Below are 19,961 nucleotides of genomic sequence, written 5' to 3'. Positions count from 1 at the left end.
TAAGGGGATTCCTTTTTGGCCAGATGAGCTGCTAGCCATAATAGCACTTTGCTGCACACCAAGCAGTTGGTCCCCCATTTCTGCTTGCTTGGGATGTTTCCAGGAGAAAAGCCACTGTAAGGACCCAAGAGGGAGGTGATGAGGAGGTTGCAGAGATGGAGTGGGCGAAACACCCAGGCAGTGCTCCCCTGGGGCTCTCCTCAGCATCCAAGCCTACCTCTGGAGTCCACGCTCCACACCAGTTTTCATCCTGCCCTGTTCCTCCACAGCGGCCCCCCTCGTAGCTGCCAGTGGCTCAGATCTACTCCCCAGCTTTCTGCTAACAGCCTGGCTTCGGTGATAGTTTCAAATCATGGCTCACTTCCCACAGCGATCTCAACAACAGTAGTTTCCTGTAGTATCCAAAGGCCAGGGACATGGCAAAGTTAGGAACTTGCAGCTCTGGATGATCTTCTGTAGGTTTCTTTCTTTCATTGTAGATGGACACAATACTTTTATTTATTTTTATGTTGTGCTGAGGATCAAACCCAGTGACTCACACATGATAGGTAAGCATTCCACCACTGAACCACAACCCCAGCCCATAATCTTCCCTAGGTTTCTTTGTGCATCATCTTTTTAAACCCAGAATAGGATTGTGTGTTTTAGTTATGTATGGTCATAAACAGCCCAATCTTCCTGGGTTTGCTTAGCAAGTGGATGCCAGCTGGGAAATGCTTAAAACTAACACAGGTTGGGGTATAGCTCAGTGGTAGACCACTTGCCTAGCATGAGCAAGGCCCGGGGTTCAGTCCCTAGCACCACAAAAAATAAAATAAAAAATCTAAAAAAAAAACAACAAATAACAATAAAACCACAAACATACCCCAGAGTGTCACATTTCAGGACAAGAGCAATGTTTATGCAACAGCCTGAGTGACACTTGAAGTCTGATGTCCTGAGCTTTTTAGAAAGATCATCCTCAGTACCCTCAACCTTTGAGACATTTTTACATATTGCTTTTGAGTGGTTTGTGATTATCTTAATTACATTCTTTTTTCCTGAGACAGGAGGCATGAACTTTTTGACAATCAGGAGGAAGTTAGACTAGAGTCTAGATTCTAGAGACCTTTTAGAACTAAAAAATGCCACAAGGGAGTGTAAGGTTGTCAAGCCAGTAGTGGTTCAGGCGGCCAAAAAGGAGACTCATAAACTATAGGATTACCTAGAGGAGACAAATTTGCTATAGTTCTTGGGGATGGTGGTCCAGCATCTGGGAGGCACAGAGTGGGGGGGCAGCATTCAGCCCCCACCTTGGGCATAGTGAGGGGACCTTGGTTAAACTTGAGTAGAGAGTAGGAGACACAGTGTAAGACCACAGAAAAGATTTTAAATTCATCTGAAATTTTTGGATTTTGTTTTATGAGCTGTGGTTAACTGTGGCCATGTTGGACATGATAATGAATCATCTTTGAGGAAACCTTTGAGGGTGCATCATAGAAAGAGCAGTAGCTGTCCACCTGGTAGTTACCTGATAGGTTGGACTAGACCAAGATTTTTGACACTCTGAGCTCCTGGTTCTCCAAGTGCAAAAGGGAATGACGGCCCCCTCCTCATTGGGATGAACTGATGACTACGTGAAGTCACAAGTGCATAGCACAGTATGACACACACTGAGTCTCTCTACCTTGCCCTAGACAGTGGCATCTGCTGGTTTTTGGGCTCAGCCATGAGCAGCTAATAGCAACAGTTATTTTGAGGGTGTAATTGCCATTGTTCTGTGGAGGGTCCAGAGAGAATAATAAGGAGAGATTAAGAAAAGACAGCTGTGTATGAATTTCAGCTCTGGAGATATACTGCTTTCACAAAACCATTTTAGGCCTTAAAGAAAACAGTGAAGTCCTGGACTTCCAAATATCTGCTGCAGTGATGGTGTCTTCTCTCCTTTTTCTCCTAGCGGGCCCAGTCTGAATCCCTGTGCGATCTAATAGGCACCCCAGAAGAGGAAGAATATGATGAGAAGCTTTGGCCTCAAGTCAGCACAGAAGAGAACCCCAGCTCTGGACAATATGATCTGATGCTGCATAGAGACCCTGAGCCTCGGGGACTGGTCACCTTGCTGCCACCTGGGGGACCCCGTGCCAGACGTGCCCGCCTACAGCACTGCCCAGCACTCAGTGCTAGCGTTGAGGATGGGCTCTCCCCTGGGGATGATGTCTCAAGCTCCCTAGTGATCCCGGAAGTCATTGAGCCTGTGGCAGTCTCAGCCCCATGCTTGGAGTCCCCATCTCTGCCAGAAAGCTCCCTGCATCCTAGTTCTGACCATGAAATCCAGCGCAGTAAAATCCAGAAGAGGGGCAAAATCCAGGACAGTGAAATCCAGAAGATGGGGAAAATCCAGGACAGTGAAATCCAGAAGGACAGTGAGATCCAGAAGAGTGGTGAAATCCAGAAAGACAGTGAAATCCAGAAGGGGGGCAAAATCCAGAAGGACAGTGAAATCCAGAAGATGGGGGAAGTCCAGAAGGACAGTGAGATCCAGAAGAGGGGTGACATCCAGGAGGACAGTGAAATCCAGAAGAGGGGTGACATCCAGGAGGACAGTGAAATCCAGAAGAGGGATGACATCCAAGAGGACAGTGAAATCCAGAAGAGGAGCGAAATTCAGAAGGACAGTGAAATACAGTTCAGGGACAAAATCCAGGAGGACAGCGAAATCCAGAAAAGGGATGACATCCTGAAAGACAGTGAAATCCAGAAGATGGAAATCCAGGAGGAGAACAAAATCCAGGAGAGTGAAATCCAGAAAAACAGTGAAATCCAGGATATCGAAATCCAGGAAAGTGAAATCCAGAAGGTCAGTGAAGTCCAAAAGGAGCCACCCATCGCAGGCCCGTGTCCCCTAGTCACGGGCACAGCTGAGGAGGAGGTGTGTGCTTCTGGAGAGATGGGAAGTCCACCAGCGCCCTGCGTCTCTGAGAGGAATGTGGCTCCTGCCCAGACTGTCACCACCACCATCACCTTGGAGACACCCTCGGATCCAGAGGGTCCAGGCCAACACATGCAGGAGGAAGAGGGGCCCGCACTGGCAGTGCCAGGACCCAATGGAGCCGCGGGAGAGCCCCCTGCCCTGGCCCCCAGCCCTCCGATGCCCAAGAGCTGCCTGAAGCACAGGGCGGCGAGCGTGGGCCTGGCCGGGTCCCCGGTGCAGGGCGCAGGGCAGTCACCCCCGCGGGAGCGCAGCCCGGGTGCCCCGGACGCAGAGGCCCCGCGCCCAGCCCGCGCCAAGGCTGAGCGGGCGGAGCCCTCCCAGGGGGCCCCCGAGAGGGCAGCGCCGGGGCGGAAAAGCGGGAGAGGTGGCGGGGAGCTGCGCAGCGTGAAGAAGTTCTCGGTGTCCTCGAGCAGGGCGCGGTCACGGCCCAGCGCCGCCAGAGCCCCGGAGCCCGCCGGGGTCCCCGGTCCCCGCCTGCCGCTCCTGAGGAGCAGCGGCCTGGCCTGGAAGAGCGAGGCGGCGCTCGACGACCCCCAGGGGCTCCCTGAGCCCGTCATCGCAAAACCAGACCCTCCGAAGCCAGCAGAGTGCGACCCTCAGGACTCAGGGGACATTGTGGGCGGCCAGGCCCGGCCAAGCAGAAGCCCCCAGAATGCCAAGACCACTCCAAGCGGCGCAGAGGCCGGCCCCGCCGCGCAGGAGCCACCCCCAAGCGAGGACAGAAACCCCTTCCCCGTCAAGCTGCGCTCCACCTCCCTCTCTCTAAAGTACAGAGAGGGCACTTCCCAGGAGGCAAAAGGCGTCAAGAGGCACAGTGCGGAGGTGCGGTTAGAGAGAGGACTGACTCTGCCCTCCAAAGATGAGCAGGGTCACACGGGGGCCACCCCGGCTCTTCGAGGTGCCAGGTCTCCCACTGGCCAAGGAAAGGGGAAGGCCCGGGCACCTGAGCAGCTCGGCTTCAAGCCACCACTACCCAGGAAGCCACTTCTGCAGAGCTTCACCCTCCCGTACTCCTCTGTGACCCCAGAGGCCAGTCCTGGAGAGCCAGAGAAAGTCACCCCACCTGTGGACTCCAGGAAGGAGAGTAGGATGGCGGAGAAGAAATCACAGCACAGGGGAGCAGGTAAGAGCCCCGGAGGGTGTTAGAGAATTAACAGTGGGAAATCCACATTGGTTGGAATTTCTTGGGGGATGGCCACAAAGTGTGTAAATACGGTAGGTACAAACCTTGATGCAAGGAGAACTGGAAAAAAGAATCACAATTGCTCTTAGTACCCCTGATGTTTGTGTTTGATTAAGAATTGGGCGGCAAGAGGTGTAGATCAGTGGTATAGCCCTTGCCTAAATTTTTTTTGCAAGGCCCTGGGTTCCATCCCCAGCATTGAAAACCAAACCAAAAAGAAAAAAATAAAAATAAAAACAGAAAACCTCTGAATAAGAGTTAGGAATAGAGAACGACAGATACCAGGATTTTATGAGAATACAGAGAAGTCATATATGTGGATATAATAAGAGCAATGTAAAATGGATTCTTTCTTGGAGATGGTAGGATCCTCAGTGGTCCATCCTACAAAAGTATCTCCCACTCTGTCTCAGATAACAGGCCCCAAATTCCAAGACATGTGCTCATTTTGATGTAGGTTCTCCCACGGTCTGAGCTACTGCTTGGCTATAAATGGAGCATTTCACTTCTCCGCCAGTGAGAGCCCTGACCTTTTCCCCCCAAAGAAGAATTTCTTCCTGTTTTAGAATCAGGCCCTTGTGGCCTGGCCTCACATAGAAAATATCCTTTTCTTCTTTGTTTGTTTTTGGTACCAGGGATTAAACTTGAGGGCACTCAAACACTGAGCCACATCCCCAGCCCTTTTGTGTTTTATTTAGAGACAGGGTCTCACTGAGTTGCTTAGTGCCTCACTTTTGCTGAGGCTGGCTTTGAACTTGGGATCCTCCTGCCTCAGCCTCATGAGCTGCTGGGATTACAGGCATATGCCACCACACCCAGCCTGGAAAACACTCTTTTTATGATCGCACTCATAAGTCTTTGTGAAACATAACTTCTCTCAGAAGATCAAGGATCAGTATTTATTTTCTGTCGCAAAAGGGAGATCGTGGTAAGTTGAGAGCAACACATAAGAATCTTTAAAAGCAAATATCTTTTAAGATAAGAAAGGACAAAATAAATGACTTTTCTCTCTGTTTGACATTTGTCACATTTTATAATGTTTCTGATAAAATGAGAAATCTGTTGGACACAGATATATGCAATGGAGCTAAATAATCATTCATTGCTGGTTTGTTTTATTAGTGGAAATCCATGTACCAGGAAGCGAAACTACACAATTGGTTCGTATGTGTATGATGGGGACCCTAGAGAGAAGCTTTCCATGGGAAATTCTATTTGACAATGTTTCTGGCTATTTTAAGTGGTACTAGAAGCCCAGGAATCCACTTAAGCACTACTTTAGGGGACAGAGAAGAAACAGAACTCAGTGGCTGTTTTTGGAGAATCCTGCACCCTAAAAGGAAGGTGCATGGCAGGGGGGAACCGTTAGCTCATACAAATTAACACAAATGCAAAAAACACTCTGTTTTCTGTGTCCCGGCTAGGAAGTTAGAGAAGATGTGAAGTCTAAAACACTGAGTTTCTAACTAAGGTGACACCCCCAGATTCAAGGAATTCCAAAGAACCCCCAGGTGTGAACTGGACCCTGAGCCCCATGGTTCAGCCATAATTTTTGTGTGCTGCTGCTCCATTACAGTAATCAGTGAGGAGCTTGGGGGAGACTCAAGTCACGCTGATGGCCCACTCTGCAGATCTCTAACACGTTATTAAAGTGAATGTGGGGTGAGTCAAAAAGCCATCTTAATGGCAGGGGGTGTTGCTCTGTTCGGGTGAAATCAATATCAGCACCATCCACCTCCAGGGCGAGGAACTGAAAATGCCTCTCAAGGGCTTGCCAAATGAATGGAACTTAAAAACAGGACATTCAGGGACACAGAACTGGAAAAGAAGCACCACAGGGCAGCACTTGGCTCCTTAATTAGGTATGACCTCCTCAGCCAAGGCTGCCAGGTCATCAGCACTATATAAAATGCTTGGGATAGTCTCAGTAGTGACACTTTTTGTGTTTTTTCTTTGACTTGTAAAATGCAATTCAGTATTTCTTTAAGGCTTTGCTTAAATAATAGAATTTTCTTGTCCATCTATGTATATTAACATTCTCTAAGCCACAGAAGTAATCAAATGAATTCCAAAGTGAAAGAAACTAGAATACTTTTATGGGCACAGGTAATGATTTTCATTTTAATGCAAAGAGAAGAAGAGAGGAATCACCCACATTCTGTTAGGAAACATCCTCCCTGGAGGCCATATTTGAGACATAAATCTCAGGATGAGCTGTGGATGCTGCTGGTCCCACTCCAGACCTTGGGCTCCAGGGCCTGCCTCCTGCAGACCAGGGCAGAATCTCAGGCTCAGTTTCTGAAGCAGCCCCTACAACTTCCCCAGGCAGGATCTGTTTATGGTTTAATTCATTATTATTACTTCTTCCCTCATCGTCATCGCTCCCAAATTATAGCAGCTGGAGGCAATTTGATTCATACAAAACATATAGATAATAAAAGTTTTAATAACAGTGTTCATCTGTTTTCCAGGAAGACCTAATTATTGCTGTTTATTATCTTGTGATGTCAGGTACTTCACCCACAGCTCCTGGGGCTGCCATCTCCCCAGTGCCCCCTCCAGGGCATGGGCCATAAAGTTAGATTATTGAAGTGTCCCCAGATGGGTACACAGTTCTGCCTTGGGCACTCCAGCAGCTGTGGCTCTAGCACTCCTGTTCATCTTTGTCCTCTTCCTCCTCCTCTTCCTCCTCCTCCTCTTCCTCCTCCTCTCCCTCCTCCTCCTCTTCCTCCTCCTCTCCCTCCTCCTTCTCCTCTCCCTCCTCCTCCCCCTCCTCCTCCTCCCCCTCCTCCTCCTCCCCCTCCTCCTCCTCTCCCTCCTCCTCCTCTTCCTCCTCCTCTTCCTCCTCCTCCTCCTCTTCCTCCTTCTCCTCCTCCTCCTCCTCCTCCTCTTCCTCCTTCTCCTCCTCCTCCTCCTCCTCCTCCTCCTCTTCCTCCTTCTCCTCCTCCTCCTCCTCCTCCTCTTCCTCCTTCTCCTCCTCCTCCTCCTCCTCCTCCTCCTCCTCCTCTTCTTCCTCTTTTCCACATCTTGTGTTCCCTTCTTTGAAGGAATGGAGAAACCCTGTAGGGCAGAAGGGGGGAAGAACACAATGACTGTTTTAATAAACATGAAGCCTGGTTTGCCAAAGGTGCTGATCTGCACAGGGACACCTTGAGTGGTGACTACAAGCCAGGTACTGGGTTTGTGCTCAACAGAGAATACTTGTTTGTAGGCCTGGTTCACAATTTGCTCATCTACATTTTGAGGAAAATGGCTCAGGGTTATCAGCCTTGTTCATTTATGCAGGATATTAAGCATCCTCCTGTTGGACCTATTACAGATCAGGAAGCAGCTTTCTACACACAGGATAAGAACAGAGGAGTTTTAGGCTTGTGTGGAAAACTTGTAACACACACACACACAAAAAAAAAATGTATAGGAAAGAAGAATCACTCTGAAGTCTACTCTTCAGATGTCACCTGTCTGCCTTGCCTTCTTATCTTTTTCTGGGTGTGGAGCATGAGGTTAATTTTGCATATTTTGTAGTCACATGTTGGTGTTTTGGAAGGTGGCTCAACACATTGCCGTTCTCTCCTGGGACCTTATTTGATAACCAGCAGTGACCTCCAAGCTGAGCTCCAGTCCACTGTTGTAATGTACCCCAGTCCTAGACCCTTTTTAAGAGTCTGATCCTCATTCATTCATGAATTCATTATTTCAGCAAATATTTAGTTTACTCCTGCTACACACAAGCAGTGTCACACAAGCAGTGTGCTCTCCCCCAAAGAGAAAAAAACATGAGCATCTTACCTTTAGGAGGCTCCTTCAGGAGGCATCCGCTGGATGCAATAGCGGAGTATAGAGATACCCATCTTGTCTTTGGATGTCAAGGACCTTTCCTAGAAAAAAATGGGCTCAAAGAAACTGTCACCCTTCTCTAAGGACAAAGTTATTTCAGTTATAGTTAAACTCATTTGAGGTTTGAACCCAGGGGTCTTAAACCACTGAACTACATCCCTAGCCCTTTTCAGTTTTTATCTTGAGACATGGTCTCATTAAGTTGCTTAGAGTCTCACTAAGTTGCTGAGGGAGGCCTAGAACTTGCAATCCTCCTGCCTCACCCTCCTAAGTCACTAGGATTACAGGTGTGCACCACCATGCCCCATGTAGTCAAGTTCATTTGGATAGGTGTGTGTGTGTGTGTGTGTGTGTGTGTGTGTGTCTGTGCCTCCTTCTCAAAATGCATCCATGTCTCTTGAATTTTAAAATAAAACATGAAACCTATCCTCTCAAAATTTTAAGTGTACAATACAGTATCATTGACTATAGGTACAATGTTGTATAGCAAACCTCTAGAATTTATTCGTCTCGCATAACTGAAATTTGACATATGTAATTAGTATTAATTTCCCATTTCCTTCACCCCCAGATGCTGGGAACCACTATTCTGTGTTTTGACTCTATGAGTTTGACTATTTTAGATTCTACATATGAGTGTGAGCATGTGGTATGTATCTTTCTGTGGCCTTTTTCGCTTAGTATAGTGCCTCCAGGGTTCATCTATGTTGTTGCATATGGAAGAATTTCCTTCCTCTTTGAGGCTGAATAATAGTCCATTGAATGTACGTACCACTTTTATTTATCCATTTATCCTCTCTTCTAAAGGACAACATTAGGGAGTAAAACTACTGATCCCTAGACATTAAAATGATAGAAAGTGGGTACTATGAGTAATTCTATGCACATAAATTCAGTCAGTGAGAAGAAAAATGGCCAATTCCTTGAAAGACACAAACTATCAAACTTGCAAAGAAGAAATAGATATCCTAAATAGTCCCATATCTGTTAAAGAAATCAAATCTTTATTTAAAAACTTTCCAGAATAGAAAACTGAAGGCCCAGTTTTACTGTTGATTTCTACCAAACATTTGAGGAATAAATAATATGAATTATATAAAATCTCATGCAGAAATAAAGAAGAGGAAGCAAACACTTCTCAATTTGTTTTGTGAGGCTGATACCAAAATTAAAGACAGTACAGAATACTGTGGACCCATATCCCTCATTGATTTAGATGAAAAAAGTCTTTAAAAAATATTATCAAACTGTTTATTCTAACCACATGTGTCAGGAGCATATGAACATCCAAAGGCAAAATTATGAGCCTTGATATAAATCTCACATTATACACAATAATTAATTCAAAGGGGTCATGGCCCTTAACTGCAAAATGAAAACTATGAAACTTTGAAGAAAAAAATAGGAGAAAATCTTGGGGGCCAGGCAAAGAGTTCTTAGATTTGCATGATCTATAAAAGGAAATGTGATAAATTTGACTTAATAAAATTAAAAACATTGTTTAGAAAAAACCTTGTTAAGGAAATAAAAAGATGATCTGTACACTACAAAAAATATATGCAGATCACACATCTAGTAAAAGACTACTATCTAGAATACATAAAGTATTCTCAAACTCAACAGTAATAAAAACAAACCAATTAGAAAATGGGCAAAAATAATGAATATCTACCAGAGAAGATATGCATATGTCAGGTAAGCACATGAGAAAGTGTTCAGCTCCATCAGCCATTAGGGAAACACAAAACCTTAATCATTAAGTTATTAAAATAGCCAAAACAAAAAAATATCAATATACCATGTGCCAGGGAGGATGTGGAATGGCACTCTCATTCTGTTACCGTGCATTTCTTTATGTATTGATGATGAGAGTAGAAAATGGTACAGTACATTGGAAAACAATTTGACATCTTCTTTGACACACTTGCCTTGTGACCCAGCAATCCCACCTCTAAGTGTTTATCCTAGCTAAATGAAAAACTCAGTTCCAAAAAACACATAGGTGAGTGTTTATTACAGCATTTTTCATAATCACCAGAAACTAGCAATAACCCAAATATTGTTCAGCTGGTGAATGAATAAGCAGTGATACATCTGTGCAATGGAATACTATTCAGCAAGAAAAATGAACTCTTGATAATGCACAACAACATGGATGAATGCTAACTGTAAATGGAGTCAGTTGCAAAAGATTATAAGCTGAATTAGTCCATTTACATGCAGTCTGGAAGAGGCAAAAATACAGAGGTAGAGAAGAGATCAGTAATTGCCAGGGGCTGGAGGTAAAGACAGGATTTTTTTCTACAAAGATGAAGGACAGGGACTGGGGTCTTGGTTCAGTGGTAGAGCACTTGCCTCACGTGTATGAGGCACTAGGTTCGATTCTCAGCACAGCCTATAAATAAATAAATAAGATAAAGGTCCATCAACAACTAAAAAATAAATTTTTAAAAAGATGAAGGACAGGAACATTCTCCAGGATATTGGCACTACCCCGTCCAATTCATGATGGCTGTTACAAGAATCTAAGCATGTGTTGTTAAAATTCAGAACTTCACAACAAAGAAAGTGAATTTTACTGTGTGTAAATTTCAAAATACACAAGAGAGATAGTGACCTCCTCTTTACCCCTTTGTAAACTTCCGCAGTCCCCTCAGAGGGAACTGCCACTAACAACCAATATAGACACACGAACCCTCCATTGTTGATCACAAAACACGGTACAGACACGTCTGATATTTCCATTGCATGATGAAGCGAGATGTTCCTTCAGATTGGAGTGAGTGGCCTTGAGCTCATTCTTTGAAGCACCACCTGAGCAGTCACGGCATTCCTTGAGCCAGTCCCCTCCCGACAGGGCGCTGCTCTTGCTTTGAGTTCTGCCCTCTTGTCCACAGTGCTGTGCTTGTCATTTTGTCCATCCCTAGCACCCTCAGTTCTCTGGGATCTATTCCTGAGTGGATTCTCTAGATCACAGGGCATTTGCACGTCTAGTAGGCAACTTCAAATCGCCCTCCATAAGGGCCATACTGTTTCAAGCTTCTTCCTGCCCTGCAGAGACTATCTCCTCTCGTCAGCACTGGGCAGGGCCAGTCTCTCCCCCAACAGCTGACCTGGTGGAAGAAAAATGTCAGTCATGTTGTACACCCTGGGCAGCAAGTTCCTAGTGGGAAGTGCCTTTACCCTCCCTGCATTCCTGTCCCCATACCAGCCCTCCTCTCCTTGAATCTGACCTCCTTCCAACTCGCTTCTCACTCTCTCTTCGGTGTCATGGATCTAACTGAAACCCGAGTTCTCCACTTCTGCTGGAGGTCCCTGCAGCTGAGAACCCTGTTGCAGCTCCTAATGGTGGGCTGTGCCCTCTAGGGGTGCCGCAGACCCCAGCAGACACTGTCAAATTTCTTCTTTCCGGATTCTTCTCCTGCAAATTCAATGAATGGAATCCACAGTTGGGGATGAGTGAGGGTAAGAGCAGCATTTATTCAAGGGTGAACAGAAACAATTCTGCAGGCGAGAGGGGACTGGAGAGGGGTTGCCGCTTGAGCCTGCTAGTCCAGGGGTCTACGTGGCGTTTGGATGGGTGCTCTAGGTCCAGATTCATGCAGTCAGGGTTTGGGAAAGTACTAACACTGTTGGTGAACCCTCAAGTCTGGACTTCGTCCAGGTCTGTCCCACTCTGTTTTCTTGCTGCTCACTGAAATCCCAGTTTCCCGGGAGGTTGAAGTTGGTGGGTCATGGGTGCCAGGGTCTTCCAGGCTGCTGTGCTGTGTGGAGCAGGCGTCCACACTGGGCCTGGGCCAAGCCGCAGTGGGGTGACAGGTGGTGTACTCTGGCTGGCCTCGGCCCTGGCTTACTGTGCCTCAGGCCTGCTCTGGCATGGAGGGGTCTGCATAGCTGTGATCTCTGCAGGTGCACAGTGCCCAGGACACCTGCTTGGGCTTGGCTAGGGACAGCACCAAGTAGTTGTCCATGAGACTGGGCCTCTACTGTGCTCTTGCCCGCTCAGGACATCGCTTTACCATTATGCTCTGGGGACGTGGGCTTGGCTTCATAACCGTGGAGCTTCCTCTTTAAAAACTCTGCCTCCCCGTCACAGAGCAAAGTTCAAACTTCTTGGTAAGCTACTTAAGGCCTTTTAGATTCTGCCCACTCAGTAATTATTTTGTTTGTTTTTTATTTGGGGGTTTCTTTTGGGGAAGGGGATACCAGGGATTGAACACAGGAGTGCTTAACCACTGAGCCACATCCCCAGCCCTTTTTTTATTTTTTATTTAAAGACAGGGCCTTGCTAAGTTGCTTAGGGCCTTGCTAAGTTGCTGCGGCTGGCTTTGAACTTGCAATCCTCCTGTCTCAGCCTCCTGAGCTACTGGGATTACAGGCAGCGTGTGCCACCACGCCTGCTGACCAGTCAAAATTCTACTGTTCTAAGCTCTTGCCCTCCCCCTCACTCCCTGACTCTCCCCTAGCTTCACGCCTACCCCCAGCTACCGACCTCTGCCACATGGACCACATTTCAGCTCACCCCCAACTCAACTTCTTAGGAATATCTGGATTTTTTTCCCCTCTGTTGAACACCCTGCCCAGGGTTCCTGTCCTGCAGTGGGGGTCCTCAGGCCACGGGTGCATGACCAGTGCAGGGATGAGAGAGCAAAGCAAGGCAGGAGCTACAGGTGAGACTGAGGACTTGGATCTGGAGGTTTGACTCAGCTATACCCCTCAGGGGCTGGGGGACCCCAAGCAAATTGAGTTTCTCAACTTCTAAGCCTTAATTTCCTCCTTTGGAAAGTGAGGCTATTAATAATAAGGGAACATAGGACAGCAAGAGCATTTTAACTGAAACATGTGGCAGTTCCATATAGTACCATCATGCTTTCCTAAGGATGCACCCAAGTGTCCTTATCTCAGCTGCAAAGAACACAGTCTGACTGGGATTCTCCCCATCCTGGTTGTGCTTAAGGTGCCAGTGCATAGGCAGAGCTTGATAGACCCAGAGAATGTGTTGAAGATCAGTGGCAAGTCAGGATCCCACCCACCCCAGGAAGGGTGGGGGGTTTGAAACTCCCTTGGAGAGCACAGCTGTAGTTCTGTGAGCCCCTAGGTCAGGAGGCATGGACTAGGGGAACCTCCCTCACCCAGAGTCTCCACAGAGGGCTCCCATGAAACTTCTTGGATAACTGGACAAATGTACCCTTCAATTTGGGCACATGGAGGATTGGTACTGGACTCATGGCTATGGGCCAGAAAGGGGTACCTCATGACCCATCTTCTCCCAGAGCCCTGCCTGATGGGCTACCTAGAGGGCAGGGGGACACTGGGGAGCAGAGTCATAGCCAGAAGGACCCAGCCATGGACAGGAACCTTCCAGAGTCAGTTTTGGACATCAGTCAAGCCTGACCAGAACAAAACCCACTGAGAGAGTGGCAGGTGCCAATCACAGGACAGCCCTGACTGTCCTCCCAACTGATTCTCAATATTGAGAAAGGAACCCCGGCTCAGACACCACGCGTTCAGGAGACAGGAGACGTCACCTGACTGGGCTCGGAGGCCATGAGTTCTCATTACTGATCACAACCAAAGTGACTTCAGTGACTGCTGGGACCTGAGAAGGACTGGGAAGATTCTGGGACTCAAGTTTCCATCTGGGGCAGAGAACATCAGGGTGGGGCGTGCATTGCTCTGTCTGGAACCTGCAGATGCAGCCCACCCCCAGGGGGCGGAGGGGCAGTGGCCCCCACTTCAGAGGGGCTACTTCGGCACTTTTTCCAGGGTGGTCATTAACCCTGGGGGGGAGTGATGCCCCTTGTGGACTTGACCCCAAGGTCAGGGGAGGAGGAGGGGGGGAAGAGGAGAAAGCAGTGTTGTTGTGACAAGTGGGCAGCTGTCCCAGGCCTCTCGGAGGAAGGCTGAGGACAGAGGGGCCCAAAAGCCAGAGAAAGTGGCAAGAAGTGAGGCCAAAGGTGGTGACTGTGTGGGCACCTACCCTGCACAGCCCTGGGAGTAAACGTCCTGGGGGCCGTACACAAGCAGAGCCTGCAGAGGTGAGTCATCTGTCAGCTCCTTTCTCAGGAAGTGGGCCATATGGCTAGCTGGACACTCTGTCTCAGCCACAAAGGAAACACCCCGGGCTTGCCCTTGAAGGTTCCCAGGAGGGAACATCTGCCCAGTGGCAAGGAGGTTGGCAGTTGGCAATGCTGGCTGCAGAAATCAGGGTCACCTGGGAGCTCACCCCCAGAGGCTGATGGACTGGTCCAAGGGACTACCAGACAAGGCTGTTTTTAAAGGGTCCCGGGTGGTTTTAATGAGTGACCAGTGTTGAGATCCCCTCTTCTAGGGCATTCCTCAAACTAGAAAGTGCTTAAAAATCTGATTAAGTTGCTATTTCTGATTCATCATTTATGCATGATAACAGCCCCGCTGGTCTGAGGACCCCACTTTGAGTGGCCAGGATCCAGAAGTGTGGTATCCACCATGGAGCCACTTGCTACTAGTGTCCATTAGGCTGTTCAAATGTAAATTCAAATTAAATTAAAAATTCACTTCCTTAGTCACACCAGCCACATTTCCAGGGCTCAGGAGCCACGTACGACTAGGCAATAGCACATAAAAACATTTCCATTGTCACAGAAAGTTCTCTTGGATAGTGCCAATGTAGACAGTGTGTTATTTGGGGACTGTCATTAGCAAATAGCATCTTTCTGAGATCCTGCAAGGACATTGCTCTTCTCAAAAATGTCTTGGGAGACAGGGGCAGTGGCACACGTCTGTAATCCCAGCAGCTCAGGAGGCTGAAGCAGGAAAATCACAAGTTCAAAGCCAGCCTCAGCAACTTAGTGAGGCGCTCAGCAACTTAGCAAGACCCTGTCTCTAAATAAAAAGATAAAAGAGACTGGGGATGTGGCTCAGTGGCTAATTGTCCCTGGGTTCAATTCCTGGTATAAAAAAAAAAAAGTCTTGGGCATTCAAGCACCATTAATTTTACCTCTCTGTCTGTATATCTGATCAGCTTCCCAGAGTCAGATTTACCCACCACTTACACATTCTGTAAATGAGTAAATAATGACAATGGTAATTAACATATACTAAGTGTTTTCTAGGTACCAAGTATCGTATTAAATGCTTTATATATTAATTTCCAACAGTAATCTTATTTAATGAGCAGGAAATCTGAAGTATGGAAGAAGGAACGTGCCCAGGACACATAGCTAGAAAACTGTGTGGGAGAGTTTGGGGCCACAAGGGGTGGGTTCTGTGGCTCCTGCTCTCTGCACTCTTAAGCTGTGCTGCAGTGGTTCTCAGCTGGGAATGATTTTGTCCTTCAGGGGACATTTGGCGGTACTTGGAGACAGATTTGATTATCACAATGGGAGAGAGGAGGGGGTGGGGGTTGCCGGCATTTGGTGGGTAGAGGTGATGAACATTCTCCAATGAACAGGACAGTGCCCCAGGACACAGAGCTGCCCAGCCCAGTGTCAGTGGCACCACGGTCAAGTAAGGAACTCTGTTTGCCACTCATGAGTAAGTTATGTGGGGAGGGAGTCAGTGCATAGGAATGTGTGGTCACATCCCTTCATGTGCCATATATATACTGTGTGCTGCAGAGAAGGAAAATCAGGTCAGGTCCTCATGGCCAAGCTTTGTCACATACTGGCCATGTGACCACTTATGACCATTTGGGTCACTTTCTTCTGAGAGAGGAAACTGACCCAGTGTCCTTGCATGTGGAGGAGCGTTGTGATGTCATCATGAGCAAGATTCTGCTCTGAAAATAGAGCATTGTTTTGGAAGGGAGAACCCACCCCCTACATGCCTAGGGCTTGGGGACAGAGGGCCCAGGTGTCCAATAGAGGAGGAGAAATCTGAGCTTGGTAGATAAGGACCATCCCTAGATGGCTGTTCCCTCTTGGCCTCCAGACAATTCTCATGGAATTCCAGCTGTTGGAGAGATCCTCAGGTGGGCAGGGAGGGCCAAGGAACCCCAGGGGAGGCGTCTGTGTACATTCCAGTTGCAGGATGAGAGTGCCTTGCGGCAGGATGGTTTCATCATTCATCTGCTGGACCCCAGAGGTGCCTTTCCTGCCTCACATCTCCTAAGGCCCCAGTCAGATCACCTGGCAGGGAATGGCGACCACCTGTCTCTGGGCTCAGAGGTGGACCTGGCTCACTGCCTTCTGCTGAGAGGCTGGCTTTAAATGCACAGAGAGTGACCCTTGAGAAAATATGCTTTCAGTCCAGCTCCTCCGTTTACCACTTGTTCCTGGGGACATGGGGATTGGGCTTGGCCACTCTGGGGTGTCAGCCGGCCTTGCCATGCCGAGCACTGGGTAGCTGCCCCTGGAGTCAGGAAAAGAACCTGGCAAAGCATCTGCCCTTGGGGTGCCCCCAGTGAGCAGGCCTGCACGTGGGTGACCAGCTTCCAGGACTCGCCCGACACATCCAGATCCAGAAGTGATTCCCACGGTGGTTTTTCTTCACAAATGCCTTCTCGATGGATTTCACCTGTGGGCAGCAGAGCCCGGAAACAGTTTGGACTAGAACAATGAACAAGGCCAACCCCAGGCCTCATTTGGAAGAAGACTCTCAGAAAGTCCTCCTATGGAGCAAACCCTGGCCCTGGGGCAAGGGCTGACCACTCCACCATGGTGAATATGTCCTTCTCGTGCTGCCCTGAGAGACCTTCCAACTCCCTTGACCTCACTGGGGCCAGTGAGTTACAAACCACGACATGCTGCCTGTGGCACCGTGTTAGGTGGAGCTTCGCAGAGACTGTCCATGGCCGAGGACTCGTCCTGGCCTTCACCAGCTCTCACCTCTCAGGATATGAACACCTGCCCTGACCATTGAAAGCAACGGTGGCTCTTTTCTTCATTCTGCTGTGTGAGTTTGAAGACCGTGCGTGGGGGGTATGGAGGTCAGGGAGGGTGGGTTTCTGAATCTTGGGGAAGCAGAAGAGTCAAGCAAGGAGCCCCCTGCCTGTGCCTCCTGACCTGGGAGGAGGGAACCGGAGAGGCACAGTTTGGCCCTTGAGTGCAAAGCTGGGAAAGAGGCTGCAGACATGGATGCGGTGACTGTCCTCTTGAGAGCTCCATTTTGCTACGAGGCGGTGTAGTGGGTTTGTGTGGAGAAGCAAATCCCCTGCCCTTGCTGGTCTGTGGAGTCTCCTTTAGGACTGGAAATGGAAGCAGGAGGAGGGAGATGGCCTGGACAAGGGGCAGAGACCCCAGGGTGCACTTGAGACCCAGGGGAAATGAAGGGTCTGTTGACAAGGCAGAGGGCGCCTCTTGTCATCCCTCAGTGTTCTTTGGCACCTAGTCTCCTTGCAGGGTAGAGCAGCTCTGGGCTGCAGAGACGCCTCTGGGTGTGTGGATAGCAGCTGACTCCAAGCCCCTCGTGTGCCCTGACCACCTTAGAGTCGTTTTTCATTGTTGGTTGAGATTCACTTTGTATCGATGGATAATGTACTTACCCAGAGGTACACAGATCCAGAAGTGATCACACAGGCAGCTGAAGGGATTTTAGGGTGAGGTTCCTGGGATCCTCTGGTCACCCTGTCCACCTACCAGTACGTCACACAGTTATAGGTGTGTTTCAGTTCCAAGACGCCTAATTTAAGATGCACTGCTGATCATTGACATTGAACTTGGGGCACATCACAGCTTCTTTGCCCTTCGGAACTCTAAACAGCACTATACTTGGGGCCACTTCAAACTGTGAAAATGCTTCCAAAGCCATCAGAAGGCTCCTCCCACGGAAAAACCAATGTCCAAGAGAGGAGTGTTGGGGAGAAAGAATGGCTTCCCTCAGTGCCAAGGAATGGAGAAGTGGGAGCCCCTGCTCACAGGTCAGCCTCTCAACTGAGGGGCAGAGAGGTCAGGATAGGAATGTGAGGCAAAGGGAGAGACTAAAAAGAGGGAGGAGTATCCTGTCTTTTCTGGGGATGGGCAGAGATCTTCCAGGAACTTGGCTGCCATTTCTTTGCACTACTTTTGTGGTCTGGTGTTTCCGATCATGGTAGCTGGTAGGCGTCCTAGCTTTGAGGGTGGGAAGCAATTCAGCAAGTCTGGGTCAAGTTAACCCCCTGTGATTAGCTTGGACTAAACATTTCTCAGATGATCAGCATGTCTACATGCAATGCTGAGGAGAATCTGACCCAGAGGTTAAAGCAACAAAGCAGACAGACAGACAGACAGACAGAAGGCAGACAGAGATGCCAAGCATTTCTATTCCATTTCAGTCGCCCGTTGGACTTCTGCAGGACCCCGTGAAAGCCAGTGTTTTCAGCAGAAGCAGTCTTCAGGTCCCTGAAGAGTAACCTAGGCCACCCTTATCACCATGACCCACATGTCAGAGATGTTATCTACAGCAGAGATAGGGGGGGACCTATAATGAATTGCCCCACTGTGTGTGGCCTCCAAAATTGGTGATTTTTAAAATCAACGAAGAGCAAATGAAACCAGAAGGTTTATTTAAGTTTTTCCTCAGTAACAATTCCCCTCTTGTCTTGCTTCATTCTTCAATCTTGAGGGATTTGGGGTCTATTAGAGGTCATTCGGGAGGCCATCTTGGACCCCACAGGTTTTAGCTGATCTAGTCACAAGGCGCTCCTCATCCATCAACATCCTGTCCTTGGGGCGAAACAGAATTAGAGGTTGAGCAATAACTCAGGAGTTATTGAGTTTCATCAGGCTGTGTGGCAGTTATACCGAGTAACGAGAACACCAAGCAAAAGCCCCCCAAATGTGCCTTTTAGGCCACAGAGAGGACACTTATGTACAATATAGAGCTAAAACGAAGACAGAGTGCGCTCCTGTTCAGCCTCAGCTGGGCAGGGCCACATCAGGCGAGTCACCAGCCATTATCTACGAGTGGCCACATCACGTGAGTGTTGGCTAGAGGTTCCAAACACACTTGAGCAAGTCTGTGAATTATCAGTGAGACTCGGAGAACTATTAGGATTGCCTGTTGAACATGAAAAAGAAGGAGCGGTGATAAGTTTAATTGGGAAGTGGAGCTGGTGGGTCATAGCCCTGGCTCCCATCACTGGATGTGGGAGCTTGCTCTATGAGAAACTCCTGCTCGCCCCACAAATGCCCACGGTTTGGAGAGTGACTTCAGGCGAGCAGTGCAAGCCCCAGGTAAGATGGCACAGTTTGGCACGTGCACAGAACTGATGAAGAGCCGCTGTAGACTTTGCCGGTGGGTATTGATCAGTCTGTCTAATCCAGGACAGACGATAGATCAATAAATGCTTTTAAAACCAAAAACAAAAACAAAAACAAAAAAAAAACAACAAGTGGAAGCTCTTCAAGAAGGAAGCCTGAAATGTGGGTGAGGCCAGGAGTGTCCCCAGGGCCCACGACTGCTCCAGGGGTCCTCTTGGCATCTGTCTGCACATCCCATTCCCACCATGTCAACAGGCCTGTGACTGAGGACCTAGAGGGCAGACAAGGACAGGACCAAACTCTGCCTCTCAAAGCACCGGGGCTTGGTCCACTCCTCTGGCTCCAGCTACTTATGAGAAAAGATGATGACGCCTTCACTTGAGATTGGAAGTCTTAATGGATCCATTCTGGCCTCTTCCATAGACAGTGTTAAAATCCTGGGAATGAGCTGCGCCATATGCATTTTTAAGATGGTAGCCAAGCAGAGAAAGGTTGGTAAGTCTTCACACAGCTCCCTTGAGTTGATGCCTCATGGGAAACATTTTTTGTCTCCCTTTGTTATACTCTTATCTACTTTCTCAGTTTGTACAATGTGCACATGTACTTTGCTAAATGAGGCGCAGGAATCTGGCCATCCTGCTGGGTTACCCTAGGGCCAAAGGGCAAGGAACCACAGGGTTTTACATCTGAGGGCTCATTGACTCTCACTCAGAGGACAGTTCATGGCAGCTGCCAGCTTCCAGACTCACCTGTGACCCAGGTGTCAGACAGGGCGTGATCCAGAGCACCATCCTGGCCCCAGGTGGGCACT

At 48.4% G+C, this 19,961-nt stretch overlaps 1 protein-coding gene across 6 annotated transcripts in view; it reads left to right on the top strand.

Moving 5' to 3' along the window:
* The window catches only part of Cracdl (CRACD like), a 139,343-nt gene that overhangs the window by 112,488 nt on the left and 6,894 nt on the right, over window positions 1–19,961 (top strand). For all 6 annotated transcript variants that reach the window (XM_046440359.2, XM_046440362.2, XM_046440361.2 and 3 more), the window contains one exon: window positions 1,937–4,094. In XM_046440359.2, the coding sequence (XP_046296315.1) occupies window positions 1,937–4,094 (2,158 nt within the window). The remainder of the gene's footprint in view (window positions 1–1,936; window positions 4,095–19,961) is intronic.

Source organism: Marmota monax, unplaced genomic scaffold (assembly GCF_021218885.2).
Source record: "Marmota monax isolate L192 unplaced genomic scaffold, Marmota_monax_Labrador192_F-V1.1 WCK01_AAM20220418_F8-fsc00210, whole genome shotgun sequence".
NCBI classification, from domain to species: Eukaryota; Metazoa; Chordata; class Mammalia; order Rodentia; family Sciuridae; genus Marmota; species Marmota monax.
This window is presented reverse-complemented; position numbering and strand designations above follow the sequence as displayed.